At 44.2% G+C, this 20,752-nt stretch overlaps 3 protein-coding genes across 15 annotated transcripts in view; all 3 read left to right on the plus strand.

The window, feature by feature from the left end:
• Positions 1-8,878, plus strand: part of LOC119008408 (NACHT, LRR and PYD domains-containing protein 12-like) — a 28,462-nt gene extending 19,584 nt beyond the window's left edge. Inside the window, 10 exon segments of the mRNA XM_037078677.1 lie at positions 63-236; positions 888-1,049; positions 1,509-1,555; positions 1,677-1,822; positions 2,163-2,218; positions 3,094-3,311; positions 3,538-3,803; positions 4,211-4,327; positions 4,628-4,769; positions 7,010-8,878. Of these exon segments, the coding sequence (XP_036934572.1) occupies positions 63-236; positions 888-1,049; positions 1,509-1,555; positions 1,677-1,822; positions 2,163-2,218; positions 3,094-3,311; positions 3,538-3,803; positions 4,211-4,327; positions 4,628-4,769; positions 7,010-7,500 (1,819 nt within the window). The 3' untranslated portion in view covers positions 7,501-8,878.
• A 337-nt stretch (positions 8,879-9,215) lies between these two features.
• Positions 9,216-16,154, plus strand: LOC119008257 (leucine-rich repeat-containing protein 30-like). Of its 2 annotated transcripts, none has more exons than XM_037078331.1 (8): positions 9,216-11,535; positions 11,629-12,116; positions 12,527-12,658; positions 13,156-13,269; positions 13,661-13,795; positions 14,043-14,176; positions 14,360-14,408; positions 14,513-16,154. In XM_037078331.1, exons 2-8 carry the CDS (start codon positions 11,961-11,963, stop codon positions 14,660-14,662), a joined length of 870 nt encoding a protein of 289 aa, XP_036934226.1. In that variant the 5' UTR covers positions 9,216-11,535; positions 11,629-11,960; the 3' UTR covers positions 14,663-16,154. The 2 variants fall into 2 exon arrangements, with proteins under 2 accessions (XP_036934226.1, XP_036934227.1); XM_037078332.1 differs by having other exon boundaries at positions 11,733-12,116.
• Positions 16,155-18,627: 2,473 nt separating this feature from the next.
• Positions 18,628-20,752, plus strand: part of LOC119008413 (receptor-type tyrosine-protein phosphatase mu-like) — a 115,315-nt gene continuing 113,190 nt past the window's right edge. For all 12 annotated transcript variants that reach the window (XM_037078683.1, XM_037078685.1, XM_037078686.1 and 9 more), the window contains exon 1: positions 18,628-18,980. In XM_037078683.1, coding sequence (XP_036934578.1) covers positions 18,893-18,980 — 88 coding nt within the window. In that variant the 5' untranslated portion in view covers positions 18,628-18,892. The remainder of the gene's footprint in view (positions 18,981-20,752) is intronic.

Below are 20,752 nucleotides of genomic sequence, written 5' to 3' on the forward strand. Positions count from 1 at the left end.
CCTGAACACATTTGATTGGATTATAAATGTATTTCTATCTACATAATTTATTCTTTTTTCAGATTGAGTTACTGTAGGTTGTCAGAGATCAGCTGTGCTTCTCTGGCCTCGGCACTGAAGTCCAACCCCTCCCATCTGAGAGAGCTGGACCTGTGTGAAAACAACCTGCAGGAATCAGGAGTGAAGATGCTGTGTGATTTTCTGGAGAGTCCGCACAGTAGACTGGAGACTTTAAGGTGAGACACTGTAGTAAAGTTGTGACACTATAATGCAGATTTAAGGCTGGTAGTATTCTGTCATGAAGTGTCTTAATCAGGGATCCAACAGGCCCCTGACATCCTTGAAGGTTTTTTAAAAATAGAGATTATTATTATTATAATAGAGTTATTGAAAATGCTCAAATGTATATACTTTGTGTAAAAACAGAAACGGAGGGTCTTTGTTGTTTTTTTTATGTCCACACTGCAGACCGCAGACTGTGAGGATCAAAGTGAGTAGCTTTCAGTGTCTGTTGATGAATCCATTTGTTGGTCTCTAAGGTTTTACTCTTTAAAAAACAGTTAGCATATTCATTCAGCAACAGTTGAAGGTTTGAGAGGAGATTGGAGCTTTGTGTTCGATCAGGATGATCACTGAAATCACACTGTCAGAAACTGACATTCATCAGTGGCCGATCCATCAGCTGACCAGTATCATTCAATCATATTCATACAGGTGTGCAGTGTTTGAGTTCAGGGGATTAGTTCTCTTCGTCATTGCTCAGGTTTATTGAGAGCTCCCTCAAGCTGCACAACTGTTTCTGACTAATCTAACTGAATGACTTGATTAGGAATGATCACTTCTTTAATGTAAGTGTATTTTGAATGTATTGGTATACATGTGTCTAGTTTTACAGGTGTTGATAGTTCAACTGTCACAAAGACTAGAGTCCAGAAGATGAGCAAGTTGGAGGAAGAAGAGCACAAATCAGAGTCTCCAGGATCCAGCTGTGACGAGTCCGAAGAAAGATCTCCAGACTTCAGTGATGAACCTGGACCCTCAGACTTAAAGTAAGAAACTGTTTCTACTGTAAACTGACTTCAACTTTTTAACACCAAGAAGTACAATCCAGTATTGTACCTTACGTTTATAAAGTTAAGTACATTTTGCCTCTTTGCATCTTCAGTCAGCAGTCAACATTACAGAACATAAACACCCAACAATGGAGGTCACCTCCGCATTCAGGTTGATAAACAGCAGTGGAGAACAGTACCAACTTTCTCCTCTCGAGCTGGAGGCTCTGAGCAGCTCAGCTCTAAACACACAACACTCAACAAATCCCTGCGACACACAGACAAGTTTTGCTGACAGTCGAATATTTTCAACTCATGCAATTCGTTTAAATTGCCTGGCACTACTAGATGTAAATTTGCATCTATTCCCATTGACTTTGTTTATAATGTTAACTGAGTCTGGTCCTTTACCTGTTCATGAGAGACAACAGCTGTATTTGTGTTTTCTTCTTGCAGGGTGGCTGACATAGAAAACAGAGCTACACCTGACACACATGAAGGATGTGAGTTAAAGCTCTTCATTAACCCTGTGGTTAAAGGTTTATGATTGTTGGTCACCATAGTGAGTTTGACCTCTGCTGAGTATCTTCCTGTCCCTATCCGATGTCTCTTATCACCCAGCAGATCCGTCCACATCAAAGACAGACCTGGTTGTGTCTGAGGACAGTGGAGAGGAGAGTGAGGATGAAGAGGATCAGCTGTGTCCTGATGATCCACAGAGGTTGAAGCAGCAGCATCAGCTTGTGTGTCAAGAGCTTCTGAAAACAAATGTCAGTTTTTTGCTTAAACATTTTATTCATCAGTCAGTGATCAGACTCATGTTCCTTAGTTGTGCCCCCTTTAGGGTTTAATGTTTCTGACCTTCTACTTTCTCCTGATATAAACTACTAGCTGCTGTCCAGCATAGTCCTGCAGGCTTCACTTGTGCAGAATCAATTAACTGAACAATAATATTAATCATTCACTACATTATGAAAAGAGATAATGTAGTGATATGACTAACAAAGAGCAGAGAAAGTGAAGCAGTCACCTGGACATTTCTGGTAGAGTTCAGTGTTCACTTTCTGCTCCCACCTCAGTGTGTTCTCATGAACTCTTTTTGAATTTCAGGAGAAGGTATGTTTCACACCGGAACAGCTGATGGAGTCTCGAAAGACTTTATACAGGTAACTAAAACATAAAACACAGAATTCTTCAGCCTCGTCAGCGCTGTTCACTTTAACTCAAAGTCAGTTTCTTCAGTTTAGCACATTTCACTGAAGGTGCTGGTCCTTTCAGCACTGATTTTCTGATGTCCTCAGCAATTAATTAATAATTTGTGTTTTTATTACTTCTCTCAAGACTAAAACCGGATAGTTTTGATGTCTTTATTATCCTACAGCCGAGTAGATGTTGTAATACAACATATCAAGCGATATTATGATGGGCCTCACATGGGGCACAGATAGTGGTGTGAATATGAAGCAGAGCAAAACACATGTATCCTTGAATTAATAAGCCTTAAATTTCACCCTGATATGCTCTGCAAACATTAATTGATAGAAAATATGAAGTAGAGTGATAGCGCTCATTTCCAGGCTTATAACATATAACATATAACATAACTTAAATTCACTTCCGGACACCACCCCTCAAAAAGGACATATGATAGCCAACTGAGACTAAAGTTTTCAAAAGGGGGCAGCAGTGTCCGATATCACCAAAGCCAAATCAGAAGCCATCACCTAACCCTAACCCTAACCCATATCCAGAGACAGCAGTCTGGACCTATGGGATGCAGAATTGTTGTGAATTCCTGTCAAATCAGTTGTTGTTGTTTGATGTACAGTTTGAGGTCACGATGCCTGATTGATCACCTGAATGATCAATGATCTGTCTGCTTGACGACTGGATTCACAGGTTGAAGGAAGATTTGATTTAAAACATGTCAAATAAGACGTCGAAGGTAACTGAAAACATGGAGTCTGCATGCCTGAACTCAACACATCATTGGACTGACAGGCAGACAACTTGTTGTAATCGGCCTTTCTGTGTCCTGCAGGTTCAGGTGTCCTGGTCCTGGTGTGTTCCAGTGTGCTTTCACTGGATTGGTGTTTGTTATAACTCAAGAGGCAGAGCTGCTGTACAGGACTGTCCAATGGGATGAGAGCCTCCTCCAATCAGCTGGCAAGATGGCTGCAGGGATGCTGTTTGATATCAGGTCTTCAGAGGATGCTGCTGTCTGTCAGCTTCACCTGCCACACTGCGAAACAAAGGATGGTAAACACACGGCTGTCTTTAATGTCACACAATGTATTAGCAAAATTGCAACAATTTGTTTTGCTGTAATTTGTTTGAGTCCTTATTTGTCTGCATCCTTAAATGCTCCAGAGTTACTAACATAGATTAATTTGAACTCTCTGACCTCAAGGTAAGAAATTAATTAGGTAGAGATTAGCCTGTTTGGGCAGTAAAACAGAAGTCTAACAGCTCTTTGCTTCCACAGTGCTGCTCTTTGAGGGCCTGCTGTCTGTTGTCCATATGACTAACGATGGGATGAGCATCCTGGAGCCGCTGGAGATCACAGACACTCATGTGGTTGTGAAGGTCCCTCACCTCTCTGCCTTTGGTCTGATCTGGGATCTCATGAAAAGGTTTCTGAACATCTCAGTGCCAATAGTTGGCCAAGTTCTGCTCTTCCTCCGACCTCCACACATAGGGCACCCAGTACTCGATGTATTTCTGCTGCAGGACAACATCCCTCTAAATGAGGTAAAACTATTTGTCATTTGTTTTTACCATCAGTCAGATTCACAGTTGTATAATTTGACTTTCTTGTTGACACCATTATTTCATCTGGTTGGAAGATGTGACTTGATCACACCCAGCAAATTGTCAACACACTTCTTATACAGTCGGTCAAAAAATGGAGCGAAATGAAATTATGTTTTTAGACAACTTTTGTTTTGAATGATGGGCTCTAAACGCCAAATATGTCACGAGCAATGTATGATGATGATGAGATACTGTAGGGATTCCTGTGACCAGCAACACAGTGAAATGGTGACGTCCATTCATTCATCCAGCCATGTGTAAAACACTCGGATCAACATTTGCGGTTATAAAATGGATTGAGTATCTAAGCAGAAACTCATAATGTAAATGTCCTGTTGCTGAAGGTTGCCTCTCAACAAGATGATGCTGTGAACATCAAGATCTCCTCTGACTGTGAGCTCAGCTATGGTCAAAGCTACAGTGTCCACTGTGAACCTGAGGGCTTCACAATCCAGCCTGAGGCGAGTCACTTCGACACTTGTGATGATTATTAACAACTATTAGGACCTTAGTTTTGTTTCAGTTCAGTTCAGAAAACTTCATTTATCCCATATGGGCAATTCTTTTTACAGCTCCCAGTTAAACTAAGTAACACATAAGTAGCATACACTGGGCAGATTGCTGGGTCGCACACTGGGAAGCGCCCTGGAAGTGATCATCCAGCCATCCTGTTTGGGCTGCATGTTAAAACATCGCACTTCAGAAAAATACTATATTAACATTTTTACAACCAGTCTAAAAATCTTGCCTCTGGTTTTCAGTGTGCACCATTTCGCTTTAAGCATGGACCAAATTTCTTTCCAACGTTTGAAGTTTTCCTGACGACAAACCCGAAGAAAGTGACTCTGACAGTCCGGGACCAAGAGAAGAGAGAAGTCTGGAAACGTGACGTGCCTCTGACAGGTGAAGGCTTCAGCTTCCTGCAGCAGCTCTCCGCCTGACATCAGGGTCTGGACTGTAAAACACTACAGTAGAATAAAATATGATGAACATGTAGAGCTCTTGTTCACTTTCAGGGACATTCACATTCTGCTCTATCTCCATATAATTCTTTTCATATTTCCATATACTAACCTGGCAGCATGAGTGCTTACAACAATGTAATTTAGTTTTATTCACATCCGTAACCCACCAACAATCTTTCCTGTGTGTCTCGCTGTCAATACAGACAATAAAATCACATTTAGACCCCTTTTCAAATCAAATCCATTTTATTTATACAGCCCAAAATCACAAACTCACAAAAGTATTCTATAACTCTGAAATATATAAAGAGAAGAGCAAAGGGCCCAGAACAGAGCCCTGGGGAACTCCATCAGCAAATATAGATGTAGTACTATTTTAAGAAACACATTGTGTTCTTTCAGGTAAGACTTGAGCCAAGCCATTGGCTTTCAAGTCGGTCTGACAAACTTTTGACCTGACAAAAACATGTCAGCATGTTTTTAAATTAATTATTAGTTTCGTTTCGTTTTCTTTCCGCTTATCCGTGAGGGTCGCGGGATGTTGCCGTTTCCCCCTGAGGGGCTGGGGGCCTTACTGGGGCCAAATCCAGTTTCCCACAATGGGCACAGGCCAGGGTTCACCCTGGATGAGTTGCCAGCTCATCGCAGGACCCTTACTGATGGCATCTGCACAGCAGGAGCAACTTTGGGGTTCAGTATCTTGCCCAAGGATACTTCGACATGTAGCTCAGTTCCGCCCAGGAGAGCCGGTCCACCAGCTCTACCCACTGAGCTACAGCCGCCCCTTAAGTATTAATATTAATACTTCATACAGTATCAATAAAAGGATGAAAAAAATGAGCAGTGGTTATATATCCCTGCTGGCTGGAGGGATGTTTCTGTCTGTGTTTGACAGCATCAAGCAATGAACAAGCGCGTGCTGATGTTACGTAGCCGGTCTGACACACTGGTTTGCTACTAAATTTAACGCCACTGCTTTCAATCAGCTACATAAAACATAACATCAAATATTCTCCACCCCATCAGCAGTCATTTTTTAGTTATGATTTCATTGAACAAATTGGAATTTTAAAAAGAACATAATGGGAGCTTACATACCTGTGTAAACACATAAAAATGATTACAGCAACTTCTCTTACACCTCTCCATTAATCGCACCTTTTAAAACAAGAGATCACATCGACCTGCATGAGAAACTGCGGCAAGGCTACTTTAGCTTAACTTAGCATGCTGCAGAAAAGTGTTGCAATAGAAATAATAATTGTGTGACATTTACAAAGCAACATTTGCATTTATAATTTTTAACATTTCATTCAGCTCAGGTGAAATCGCTCCACGCTTGCTCAAATTTAAAAGAGGGAACAATTCCTGATGTGCACCTATATGACCTTTCTGCTTGCTTTTCGAAATATTTTACAAACTCCATCTCTCAACTAATGACCTCTGATGTAGAACCCTTGAAGGCACACGTGAGTCTGTGTGGACTTGTGCATGCTATGACTTGTGGAGAGCGATATCGGAACGAACCTGGAGCGAAACGGAACCATCGCTCTGGCCTTTAGATTAAAACCCGCTCTGTGCTCCGACTATATTTCACATGCTCCGCTCCGCTCACATTCCCTGGTCTCTGTAAATAAATGAATCAAGGAGTTTGGTTCAGACCTGCTCCATTTTAAAGTGTCATGAGATGACTTTTGTTGTGAATTGGTGCTTGACAAATAAAGACTGATTGATGATGAATGTCTGCACATCAGCGACGTTAACGTCATGACGTCTGTGTGAATGTCAACGCTGATAGACTTTCAGGACACAGAGTGACGCCAAATCCTCGCTTGAGTTAAATATTTTCAACTAACAAGAAAGTATGTTCACATCATTCATGCTGCCCAGAGTGAGTAAACGTGAACTTTTCATTAACGTTGACTTTGTATGAAAATAACTCACCTCGCAACGCATCATTAGACCTCAGAGTAAAAGAGATGCCGACACAACACTGTAGGAACAACATACACACCTGTGAAAACTGTAGAATCAGTGCCAGAAGCACGGAAGTTTTTGAGGTGGTGAGAATTTTATCAATACACTTGAATCTATCACTTGAATTTATTCCATTTAAATCATTGATCAAATGTGATTGTTCGTTATTAAACAAAATGATTTTTTCTGGTTGTCTTCCAGGTTTAAGATGGGAAACTCCACAGAGCAAACCAGAGGACAGGGTCCCAGCAGGGGACAGGGTCCCTGCAGAGGACAGGGTCCCTGCAGGGGACAGGGTCCCTGCAGAGGACAGGGTCCCTGCAGAGGACAGGGTCCCTGCAGGGGACAGGGTCCCAGCAGGGGACAGGGTCCCAGCAGAGGACAGGGTCCCAGCAGGGGACAGGGTCCCAGCAGAGGACAGGGTCCCAGCAGAGGAGAAGCTGGACTTGATTCGCCCAGAGTTTGTAAAAAGAGTGTCTGAACCTGTTCTCAACCAAATTCTGGATAAACTTCGTAGACTTAGAATTATAAGTGTTGAAGAAATGCAGAATTTCAGAAGACAAGACAGAGTCCCAGCAGAGAGAGCACGAGACATGATCGACACAGTGCGAGGAAGAGGAAGAGAAGCCAGCTCAGCCCTGATCGCTGCTCTCCGTGAGGTGGATCCTTTCCTCTACAGAGAGCTGAACTAAGATGAAGCTAAACAAGACAGTGTGATGATGAATCTGTCAGCTGGCTGTTTTACTGTCTCACATGACGTAATGTAATCTTTAAATGACAAGTTTTCTTGTGTTGTTCTTAATAAGTGGACTTTATCTCTCACAGCGTCACACTGACGGATCTGGACTGCACTGATTACACGATGAGAAGAAAAACAATTCAGAGGTCGTGTGATGCTGTTTTTAAAGAGACGTCAGATGAAACAGAACTGCTCCAAGTCCAAGTGTTCTCAAAGTGAACTTTAAAGCCAATGGAAAGAAAGAATACTCAGATCTTTGTGGTTCTGTAATGTAACAGGTTTGTGCTCCACCAGCAGCTGTTGGTGTGTTTTAATGGGTTCCATCCACTTTGTTCTCTGAAGGTTTCTTGTTCCCTTCTGAGTATTTAGATGGCTGAACATCCCTCCATATGTGACGGGGACGTCCTGCTATAACATGCACAACATGAACAGGTCGCCTCGATCTCTGTGCAGAACAAACCCACCAACCAGCATCACTGAACTGTGAATCATGGAAACAACCAGAAACCAAGTGAGCTCAACCTGAAGCAGACCAGGGCTCAGCTGAGAGCGACAGAAACACCTGTAGAGGAGTTTAATGTGGAGCAGACGGCGGGACGAAGGTCACCAGGTCATGTTGTGCTTCTCTGTTCTGCCACTAGATGGAGGCAGAACTTCACTGATGATGACGAAGATGCAGCAGCAGCATCAGGCAGAAACACAACCAGCAGATATTCATACGTTTAGTCTTCATCAGGTGAAGTTGTTGTTCAGGTGAACACAAGAGTCCAGCAGGAAATGGACCGAGAGCTGCAGGTGTGCTGAGGAGAAGGCTGACTGGAGGCTTCCTGTTTCTCATGATCAATGATTCAGTCGATCAACTGCTGATTGATTCACATCATTTATGTGTTGATTGGCTTTGTGTTTTGCGTTTACACTGATTATTTCTCAGTGGCTGAAGAAGCTCTGTGGTGTGACAAGAGCTACAAAATAGTAATCAAGCATTTCATTCATTTATAACTACCTTAATAAACTGAGTTACAAAGTTTTAATTGTTATTTTGATGGGCAATAAATAGAAGAATTATAAAATGTACCTATTAAATTAGGGCTGCAGCTGTCGAATATTTTTATAATGGAGTATTCTATCAATTATTCTATCGATTAATCGAGTAATCTAATAAAAAAATATTTTACATTATTAAACAACAATACCAAATAATGCATAACGGAAATGACAGGCACGTTAAACAGACCAAGCTACAGGTGTATATTCCAACTATTCCTAAGACCAGGAGTAAAGGTGTGTGTTTGTTTATGTGTGCATCATGTGTGAGGGACACAAGATGAGTGTGTGTGTGTGTGTGTGTGTGTGTGTGTGTGTGTGTGTGTTGTGTTTAGTGTAGGCTATTACTCTCTTGCAATTTAACACAAACTAGTTTCTACATCTTAACATGATGTGTAGTCGCACCGTCACTCACTTCCTGCTGTCAGTCACTTCCAGACTGATCCTGGAATTTGTTCATTGGACCCTCAAAACAAGTTTCCTGTTGCTGCCAGGAGACGCAGCAGAAAGTCACATGACTGATGAACTTATTATTAGACTGAAGAAGAAGGTGTTACATTCACACACACACACACACACACACACACACACACACACACACACACACACCAGGGGGATCTTAGTTCCTTCGTTCCTTCTTGAACTGTTGAGCTGCGTCAGAACTTAGTCAGTGTAAACTGACTTTTCTGTCTTGACTTAAAACTGCTGCTCTTTATTGCGACTTTTATGTGTGTTTGAATTCATTTGCACCTGTGTTGAAATCATCAAATGATACACAGGCGTGTCAGTTCTTGATTTTTTAAGCAGCACATTAAACAGCTGAAGTTCCACAAACATTTCAGATACAGTGAGAGTTCTGTAGGATCCCTGGCTGATGATTATTAATCATAATCTGAGGGAGGCAGACGGAGTGACGCCACTGTGCATGTTTACAGTAACAACAGTAACAATAACAATTAAAGCTGCGAGCAGCGATGATCGGGCCCTCGCAGTCCACGCTCGTCGGGGCATGCTGCTGTCGGGGTGTGCAGCGTACAGCGTCTCTTAACTGTGTTTCAGACAGTGCAGGAAGGGGTTAACTGTCATTTACTGTGTCCAACATGTGGTGCTGTGACGATGACTGTATATTGGCCTCCGTGTTCAGGGCTGGACTCTGATCAAACGTGAAGTTTGGTTCAGATAGGAAAGAGGAAGTTGTTCTTGTCTAATTTGATGGCCTGCTCCTGCCGGTATTAAATAATGTACACTGAGGTCAGAAGAACTCTCTGCTATATACTTAAAAACAAAATGGACTACTGTTGAAAAATCCCTCAAACTCATTTGTGGTCAGTTGTGTTTTGATTATTGATTGGCGGTGGCACTGTGGGAGGGTGTGCTCACCTTTTAGTTGCATGTCATCTTGTAGTGTACGATATGAAGGAAAAAACCTTTAAATGTCATGTGAATAGGATGTTTGTCTGAATTCCTGTGTCCAGTAGGTGGCGCTATGGATCTGACACAGTACTGATACATGGAGGTATTCACATGTGTGATGAGTTTGATGTAGATGGGAAATTGTATGTTGAAGTTCTAAGGACTTGATGCATTATGGCATGAAAATGGACCGCACCATGACACCCACCATGTTTGACGTTGACGCCAAAGCTTTTGATAACTTTTCATCTTCAAGGTCTGAGGATGATAATGAGTGAATTGGAAGTCTGTGGTGTTCAAGCTGTAGGGGGAGTTTGTTAAAGTACGAGGCAGGAAATGGATCAAAATGAGGGTGAAACGGGAACTTTGAATCAAAATGGCCGACTTCCTTTTGGAGTGACCGTTTGGTACTTCGATGTTTTTTGTGCGTCCGGTCATGATACATATGCAAACTGAATGTCCTTCATATGTGTGCATGTAGGAGGTGGGGCTTGGATTTTTAATATTCCAGGGGGTGCTATAGAGTCCGATGGTAACACCTTTTGTCAGCTGTCATCAGGAGGACATTGGCAATAATTGTACCAAGTTTTGTCTTAATCTGACCAGCAGATGCTGAGATATAAAATACTTAAATATAAAGAGCGCCACCTGGTGGTAATTGGTCAACATTTTGCACAGAGCCTGGGAGGAGTTTGAAAAAGTAGGTTTGCGATATTTTGACAAAAATGGGTGTGGCCTATATCACAAGATTCAGCACAATTCAGTGAATACGTGGATATAAGGGTTTTGAATGTGTTACGTGTGTTAGTGTATGGGAGTTATAATCATGAATGCACTTTTCTTGATTATAGCGCGCTAACACTAGCGAAATTCCCAACGACAATAGATCATGAAATTTTTAAGTAGGTGTGACCTGTATTCCAAGTTTGGTGAGTTTTGGGGCATGTTCAGGCAGTGAAAAATGAGACAAATCAGTCAGATCAATTGAGACAAAAAAAAAGTAATAATTTGAAAAACAGTAGGGACCTCGCAGGTCGAGACCTGCTCGGGCGTGAGCCTCCACTCACTCAGGATGTTCCCTCTGAGGGTCCAAAGCTGTTCTTCAGTCTGGAGTTCACTTGGTGTCTGACTCCAGTTCCCTCCTTCAGACCTCAGCTCTCCTCTCATTGGCTCCCTGGTCTGAGGTCACCAGTTGCAGTGACTTGATCCGTCACTTCAGTTAGTTCTCGTTCTGCAGCTGTGAACTTATCACTGTTTTGTCTCAGTGTCTAACCAGAGAGACTGACAGCACCAGCTGTGTGTGTGTGTGTGTGTGTGTGTGTGTGTGTGTGTTGTCAAAGGTAAGGTTCACTTGTCTGTCAATGCTCGTCCTCAAATAGTTTCCCCTCTCTCTCTCTAACACTCTCTAAGTCGATCGTCCTCTCCTGTCTTCAAACACTAAACAGTTCTGTTCTCCACCTCTGATGAAGTCGGCCGTCATGTTTAAGAGGATTTTAAATGGAAGTCTGAAACGTCTCCAGCTGGGTCTGAGGTACATTACACATCTTAAAGCTGCTTTAATGATAATAATGTTGGTGTGTGTCGGTGTGATCATGTGAACCTGCAGCTCCTCTCGTCTTCACAGAGCTTCAGAGACTTTCAGATCAGGACCTGTGTGTTCTGGTTCAGTGTTTAAGTGTTCTGGTTCAGTGTCTATGTTGAAACAAGTTCTTCATGTTGGACCGGCAGGAGTTAGTCAGACTAAACTGAGTCCTAATCCTGATGAACTGAGTGACGCTGCAGCTGAGGACACCTGGACAACATCTGGACGGTCAGAAGAAGAGCAGCTGACATGTGGACAGCAGATCTGCGCGTCTGACAGTAGAAGAACATCTGAATCTCAGACTTCATCAGTCAGGAGAACATTTGTTCTGTCTGGTCACAGCTGAGGAGCAGAGAGGTGTGAGAGAGGGAGGGATGGGAGGAGCAGTCTGTAAGGCGGAGGTGAAGGAGGAGAAAGGAAGGAGGAGCGTGGGGACGGAGGACAGTCTGACGTCCGCAGACAGAATCCGTCGATTCACCGTCAAACAGTTTGGATTCAACGTCCTGAGTCTGGCTCGCCGAGGACTGAAGGTAACGACACGAACACACACAGTTCAACAACCAATCACAGCAGAGATGTTGCTCTGCATCTATTAAAGAAGCAGTTTGCCCAAAAACATATAAGTTCAGTCCTCCTCTCCTCCTGATGATATAAAGTCAGGTGAAGATCACAACCTGGTCGTTTATTTGTGTCATTAAATGTTAACATGATGCATATCACATTTAAATGTATATAAAAGAGTCTGTGTTGATCTGAGGCAGCTGCTGCTTCACATCATTGGTTTCATTCAAACTTTGAACTTAAGGGGCAAAAACATCTCCAGGTGATGTTTGTGGCCAATTTGGACAAAAGAGGTTGAGACGATTGAGGGAAATTAAAGAAGCAGCAGCAGGTCAGACAAAAGAAGCTGATCTGAGAGGACCCTCTCCTCCTCCTGCAGGAGGTCCCAGATGAGCTGTGGGAGCTGTTGGAGTTGGAGAAGTTGAATCTGTCTCTCAACAGTCTGAAGGTTCTTCCTCCTCACCTGGCTCTCCTCTCCAACCTTGTGGTCCTGAACCTGTGGGGGAACCAGGTAAATCATCATCATCGTCTTCATTAGATACGTTCAAAGTGATAGACGAGAGCGGTTTGATGATGACAACTGTAGCTCAATCCTGGTGCATGATGGGAAATATCGGGTCTTATTATGGTTATGAAACAGAAGCCAGAGTCTGTCAGCGTGTCCATGAGCAAGGCACTGACCCCTGTTCCTCCCCCTCCTCCCCCAGCAGCTGCTCTGTGTTCTGGATAAATAAAGGTTATAATCTCCCCTCTAATCCAGCAGGATCCAGTTTCTGTCCTCTCCTCACCTTCCTCCTCCCTCCTCCAACCTTCACTTCAGCTCCTCTGACAAACACCAGTCACAGTGTGAAGTGCTGCCGGCGCCCCCTACAGGCTGCATGCTTCATCATCTATCATTTCTTCAGAAAAGACCAAAAGACCTTCACAGTCCTGTCTCAGCCATGTGTATTCTGTCCTGTGATTGGTCAGTAGAACATGATTGAGTTCCTTCTTCATCTTGTTGTGCAGCTCAGCAGCCTGCCGGCAGAGATCGGACAGCTGACGAGACTCCGAGTTTTATTTGCCTACAGAAACAGACTGACTGAAGTTCCTGAGGAGCTGGGAGCCTGTACACAGCTGGAGGTACTAATACTTCAAATACCACTGCTGCTGCTGACTCCTGAAACAGTCAGATACACAACAGACAGACTGTAGTTGAGTTAAAGTAAAGATGTGGTGTTAAAATATTGCAAAGGTTCATCCACACCAACAGGGGGCAGCATACCTGTAGCTGTTTTAGCTAGTTAGCTCAGTTAAAAACTTGGAAACTTAAACGTCTGGGATCGTGGGTCGGGTCGGTGCCATCCCAGAGTGTCAGCGTTTGGAACGTACAAAGAGAATAAGAGAGGACTTAAGATGGAGGTCTGTGTTGCTCCTCAGTCTCCAGGATATCAAGTCAAACCACAGACACGTCCAGATTATTAGCTGACTGTTGCAGCAGGTGGAGTCAGTAACAGGTGTTTGTGTCTCTCAGGTGCTCAGTCTGGCCAACAACCAGCTGACCTCGCTGCCCGCCTCTCTCTCCAATCTGAGCAGACTGAGGAAGCTCAACCTCAGCCACAACCACATCGCTCACGTCCCAGGCTGCGTCTACAACATGAAGGCTCTGGTACGTTCACCTTCAGTCCAAATCTCCTCACCGTAGTGGACCTGCAGCTTTCGAGTCCGTCCAAGTCCAAATGCACAATTCACCAAAATGTCCAGTAACATAGTCTGGTTCTGTTAATGAGGTTCAGGTCAATTCAGGTAAAGATAAGGTGAAAATCTGATGAAATGTAAACTCTTCTTCTCAGTCAGGCCTATGATCCCTGACAGCAGGGTCACCTGTACATCAGTCATTGCTTCTGTCCTGACAGGTGTTCCTCCACCTGGCCTGCAACCGTCTGGAGAACCTGGCAGAGAACATCCAGGCTCTGGTGGAGCTCAAGATCCTTATCGTGGAGGGAAACAGCCTCCATTCTCTGCCCAAGGCCCTCTGCTGCCTCACCAGGTAACTTCATCTAACCAGGTAACTCCATCCGACCAGGTAATCTAACCAGGTAACTGTGTTCGACCAGGTAATCTAACCAGGAAACTCCAGCTAACCAGCTAGCCCTGCCTATCTTGAAGCACCGACTGTGTGTCACACACCTGTCAGGTGTTCTCGCTGCTGATGTGATGTGATTCTCTTCAGGTTGGAGCTGCTGAATCTGGACTTTAATGACATTAAAGACGTACCGCAGGTAAACTCTACATGGAGTTTAGTGTTTTATACACATTAAAGTTTTGATTAATCTGATGATGATGATGATGATGACGATGACGACGATGATGATGATGTGTTCAGGAGATGCACCAGCTGTCCCGACTGGAGAAGTTGGCCTGCCATCCTCTGGATAAAGGACTCCACATCGTCCACAACCCGCTGCTGAAGCCAGTGAAGGAGGTTCTGGAGGGAGGACTCAGCGCCCTCTTCAGCTACCTGAGAGCTACGTAGAGGAGGGGGCGGGGCTTTTTAATGACATCAGAGCTGGGTAGAGGTGCTTGCAGAGCCGTTGAGGCTCCAACTTAAATGAACATGTTTACAGCCTGGTACAAAAACTCTTTTGGTGACTGTAGCTAATTTCTCTGCTTATGACAACTGTAAATTATGCTTAATTAGGGGCGTGGCCTCTTTTAGTGACAGCTTGTTGTTGCCTGCTGATCTTCACTTCTTGAAGTGTTTATAGAGAATTTTTAATATAAATATCAGACATATAATCTGTCTTTCTGCACTAACAGACGGGAGGGGAGGGACAGACGTCAGTGTTTTGGATTAATGAGCGACTCTGATAGCGTTAACCTGCAGACAGCTGCTGGAGCTGGTGAGCTCTGGAGGAATTAACACTTGTGTCACTTCTCAACCTGTCTGCAGCAACAACATCCAACATTTTACTTCTATTAGTTAAATGAAAAATGATTGACAGAATGTGAAGAACAGCTTTGATGTCATGAAATCTTCATAGTGTGTTGCAGAGTTAGCCACTGGAGTTAGCATGCTAAGCAGCTAACAGCGGCTCCATCCCACCACCTCATTTCCTGAGCTGCACGGCTAACTGAGCGACTTAGCTGACGGCATCACAGTCAGCAGCTGTTAGCAGTTGTAGCAACATGCTGCCTCCTGTTTGTCTCAGTTTGACAGGAGGCCAGTTCTTACATAGTGCGTCTTTGAGACGTGTGAGTTACGTGAGCTGAAATTCTCTTCTCTTAATGTGTAAACACAGATTTTTAATGCTTGTTAGCATGAGCTAGCTTGTTAGCTTCCAGCTAGGTGGGCAATGTTACCAGATGGTCACTCGGGTTATTGCAGCTACAAATGATTTAGAATAAGCTCCATTATAAAAGAGACATCTGTAAAACTTTCACTAAACTGAGAAAAGAGATCTGTGTTATCATCACTGGTGGGCGGGGCCAGTGGAGGAAACTCTACCGTGCATATTAAATGAGCTGCATAACCAGGAAGTAAACACAGAAGACAGAGAACTTCTGGGCGTTGGTCTGAACAGGAGCCATGTTTCCCTCTGGTATCTGGTTCTTCTGTATAAATCTGTGTGCTTAAAACTGTGGGTGATGTCACAGTGGCTCCACCCACTATTTTTCCCAGCCAATGGTGGAGAGGCAGGTGATCTCTGAACCTGTAAAATGTGAAAACAAACCAAACGCTTTTAATGAATAACTTGTGCCTTCTTTATGCTGTTAGTGTGTTGTTTTTATTATTCTGCCTTTTTTTGGTCTTTGAGTAGCTTGAAAAGCGACATAAAAAAATAAATGTATTATTATTTTAAGTTTAAATGTAGTGAAATCAAACAGTTGTTTTATATGAATTTCAGCTCTTGTTTCAGTGTATAAACACAGTGACTCTGTCATCAGTATCAGTATGTATGGATGTTGTGTTCTGTCTCCACATCACAGAATAAAACCTGATGAGTTACTTGTCACCTGTGGTCTGTTTCAACAAAGTTTCCTTGTATGTGGACCTCCTCTCTCCTCTCTGCTGTGTGGACCTCCTCTCTCCTCTCTCCTCTCTGCTGTGTGGACCTCCTCTCTCCTCTCTGCTGTGTGGACCTCCTCTCTCCTCTCTCCTCTCTCCTCTCTGCTGTGTGGACCTCCTCTCTCCTCTCTCCTCTTGGCTGTGTGGTCCTCCTCTCTCCTCTCTGCTGTGTGGACCTCCTCTCTCCTCTTGGCTGTGTGGTCCTCCTCTCTCCTCTCTCCTCTTGGCTGTGTGGTCCTCCTCTCTCCTCTCTGCTGTGTGGACCTCCTCTCTCCTCTCGGCTGTGTGGTCCTCCTCTCTCCTCTCTGCTGTGTGGACCTCCTCTCTCCTCTCGGCTGTGTGGTCCTCCTCTCTCCTCTCTGCTGTGTGGACCTCCTCTCTCCTCTCTGCTGTGTGGACCTCCTCTCTCCTCTTGGCTGTGTGGTCCTCCTCTCTCCTCTCTGCTGTGTGGACCTCCTCTCTCCTCTCGGCTGTGTGGTCCTCCTCTCTCCTCTCTGCTGTGTGGACCTCCTCTCTCCTCTCGGCTGTGTGGTCCTCCTCTCTCCTCTCTGCTGTGTGGATCTCCTCTCTCCTCTTGGCTGTGTGGTCCTCCTCTCTCCTCTCTGCTGTGTGGACCTCCTCTCTCCTCTCTGCTGTGTGGACCTCCTCTCTCCTCTCTGCTGTGTGGATCTCCTCTCTCCTCTTGGCTGTGTGGTCCTCCTCTCTCCTCTCGGCTGTGTGGTCCTCCTCTCTCCTCTCGGCTGTGTGGTCCTCCTCTCTCCTCTCTGCTGTGTGGACCTCCTCTCTCCTCTCTCCTCTTGGCTGTGTGGACCTCCTCTCTCCTCTCGGCTGTGTGGACCTCCTCTCTCCTCTCTCCTCTCTCCTCTCTCCTCTCGGCTGTGTGGACCTCCTCTCTCCTCTTGGCTGTGTGGACCTCGGTTTGTCCTGCAGGAGGCAGCACCGAGCAGCAAATCCTCCCTGAATGAGGCGCTTTGTTTCACACAGGGCAGCTGCTGTTAACCGGTCACGTGATCAGTGTCATTAAACTTGACAAATACCTGCAGGAAGTGCTGAGAAGAGAGAAGAAGAAGAAGAAGAAAGTGACACTCACACTGCTGCTGCGCTCTCATTGGTTGATGAGTGGAGATCATGTACCTTCACGCCAGACTGTGTTTTGGTTCCTCTCACTTTTAGTTCAAAATACAAAAACTGTGAAATTTAAACACAGAAGGAAAATTTCTCTGACGAGGTTCTGATCGACCCAAACAGGAAGTCCTGTGAGCTGAGAGGAGTCAGAAGAAGAAGCTCAGAGCAGCAGGAACACAGAAGCACTGAGAATAAAATCGTGTGTTTGTAAAAGGGAGTTCTGAATGTAGAAGAACTGAAGTCTGGTGCTGGACTGAGCTGGACCGAGCTGCTGACAGGAAGCTGCGTGACCAGCAGGGGGCAGCATCATGACTGATTGGATCATTCACACATCCACACCTGGAGCCTGCTGACACACCTGACACGTTCCATCTGCTGTCCGTGTGAATCCTGTTGGACATCATCAGATCATTCAGTTAATGATCAATAATTATAATAATAATTGTAATAATAGATCCATACATGATTGATCCGGAGGGAAATATAACACAACACAGAGTTAATTAAGGCTTAATAGATATTATGTAAAGTAAACATAAAGAGTGGATATATATATATATATATATATATATATATATATATATATATGACATTTTAAAAGATGAAAAAACAAACAGTTTAATTACTCAAATAAATAAATAATTAAATATAAAGTCGTAAAAACTAAAAGAATGAAATAAAGTAAATACAGATGAAGAAATGTTCAGTTAACATGAAATTAAGACGCGAAAACAATGAAATATTAAGCCCTATGACGTCACAACGAAATGATAAACAATATAAAAGTGAAAATTTAAAAATAAAAATGTGTCAACGAAATGTCAAATCTGTCAAGGGTTAGCCTGAAGACAGAAATCTCTCTCTCTCTCTCTGTCTCTGTGTCTCTCTCTCTCTCTGTCTCTGTGTCTCTCTCTCTCTCTGTCTCTCTGTCTCTCTCTGTCTCTCTCTCTCTCTCTCTCTCTCTGTCTCTCTCTCTCTCTGTCTCTCTCTCTCTCTGTCTCTCTCTGTCTCTGTCTCTCTCTCTCTCTCTCTGTCTCTCTCTCTCTCTCTCTGTCTCTCTCTCTCTCTCTCTGTCTCTCTCTCTCTGTCTCTCTCTCTCTCTCTCTGTCTCTCTCTCTCTCTCTCTCTCTGTCTCTCTCTCTCTCTCTGTCTCTCTCTGTCTCTCTCTCTCTCTGTCTCTCTCTCTCTCTGTCTCTCTCTCTCTCTGTCTCTCTCTCTCTCTGTCTCTCTCTCTCTCTCTCTCTCTCTCTCTCTCGTGCCCCCCTAAAGTCTCTCGCCCCCTGTGACGTCAGCGGCTGCTCGGTACACGGAGCCAGTCTCTCTCCGGTCTGAGGAGAAACGGAGGAAAAAGAAACCGGAGAGACAGACAGCCGCAACCTCCTGTCTGTCTGTGTGTGAGAGAGTCTGTGAGAGGCAGACAGGACACAAGAGGAGAAGAAGAAGACAGAAGGGAAGAAAGAAAGAACGAAAGAAAGAGCAGAAGAAGAAGCAGAAGAAGCAGAAGAAGCAGAAGAAGTGGTGTGTCGGAGTTGGCTCTAGTTTCTCTCCGCTCCGGAGCGTCTCGGTGTGAACATGGAGCGGACTGGAACTTTGCTGCTCCTCGCGCCTCTCTGTCTGCTGGCTCTGGGACTAACGGGCGCGCGGGCGGACACCTTCAAAGGTAGGTTCGGGTCCGGAATCGGGTTCGGGTTCGGGTGAAGTGGGTCCGGGTCTCTCTGGGAGGGGAGGAGGGGGAGGTGTGAAGAACATGGGAGTTGTTTCTGTGTCGGCATCCAAGTTTCCAGCTGGAAAATCTCCTCCTCTTCCTCCTCCTCCTTCTTCTTCTTGTTCTTCTTCTTCTTCTTCTTCTTCTTCTTCTTTCTCTGTTTTCTCTCAGTTTTCAGCTGATCTCAGAGCAGAAAAACTTTTGTAAACCAGCTGCTGCGTCAGCTCTGAACGAATACTGCGTTTAATACCGTATAAATACTGAGTTTAAATACTGTGTAGAAATACTGCGTTTAATACTGAGTTTAAATACTCAGCTGCTGTTCATGAACACAGTGAGTCCCTATGAGCAGGAAACTGCAGTTTGTTCTTCAGCTGAACACAGTAGAGACAGTAGAGACAGACAGTAGAGACAGACAGTAGAGACAGTAGAGACAGACAGTAGAGACAGACAGTAGAGACAGACAGTAGAGACAGACAGTAGAGACAGACAGTAGAGACAGTAGAGACAGACAGTAGAGACAGACAGTAGAGACAGACAGTAGAGACAGTAGAGACAGACAGTAGAGACAGACAGATGTCTCATTGATCAGAAAATCATTTATTAAAGATGAGAGCATAAATGAAAACGGCAGTAACACAGAATAACAGAACGTAGAAATCACAAGTCACAAGCAGGAGAAACAGTGTAAACAGTGTAAACAATAACTAAGGAACAAATGTTTCCAGTGTTCTGAAGGGAGCCGTTTCTTGTTTTCAGAACAGAACCAATGAAGTCCATGAAAATAATCATCAGATTGATTAGATGATGTGAATCAGTAAATGTAACGTGTCATTTTAGTGATTGATGATATTTTGGTACCAGCTGTGTTTGCCTGGACTGCAGAGTAGAACTCAGAGACGTCATCATGTGAAGACATGTTGTTATGATTCTGGTTTTATTTCTTAATCTGAAAATATTTGTTATTCAGTTTTCATTGTTTTTTTTTTTCTGCTGACACGTCGGTGTTGTTGGTTCTATTTGTCAGTATGTCTTCATCGGGTCACTGTAGATATTTGAGATGTATTGATCGATACACAGCTGATATCAGAGTGTCCTTATGTGTTTAAGCAGAGCAGCAGACGTGTGTGTGTGTGTGTGTGTGTGTGTGTGTGTGTGTGTACGTACTTGTACTGCAGTACTGCAGTAGTGCGACAGGGTTCTGCTGAGGCCTGAGGCTTTAAAGCAGCTCTGTGGGTTCTCTGGAGAACCTGCTGTTCAGGTGTTCTGCTGACTGCTGGGTCCTCTGTTCTTACGATGAGGATGAAGATCATCCGTCAGCTGTCATTCCTCTGCTCACCTGATGGGGGCAGCAGCAAATCAAAGCTCTCTGTCTGTGTTCTGACATGATCAATGTTTATGATCATATATATCATTGATTACTGATAGAGATGAGATGGGAGAACATGAAGCTGCTCTGATCAGACCGTTCACAGACTCAGTGGATCAGTCTTGGGTGCTCAGGCTCTCAGTCAGCATAGAGATGATGGAATGATCAGTGGAGCTGTGGTCACCCACTCAGGTAACTGTGGATCACACCTGGAGTCACGTGAACAGACCAGCAGCCGTGAGACTGAGAACATGGAGCCACCAGCGTGCTCCCAGTGACAGGACGACAATCAGTGTTTGAGGCAGCCGGCTGATTTTCATGTAAACCAATTAGCAACAAAGTAATTAAGGAACCTCTG

Source organism: Acanthopagrus latus, chromosome 19, assembly GCF_904848185.1.
Source record: "Acanthopagrus latus isolate v.2019 chromosome 19, fAcaLat1.1, whole genome shotgun sequence".
In the NCBI taxonomy this organism is placed as follows: domain Eukaryota; kingdom Metazoa; phylum Chordata; class Actinopteri; order Spariformes; family Sparidae; genus Acanthopagrus; species Acanthopagrus latus.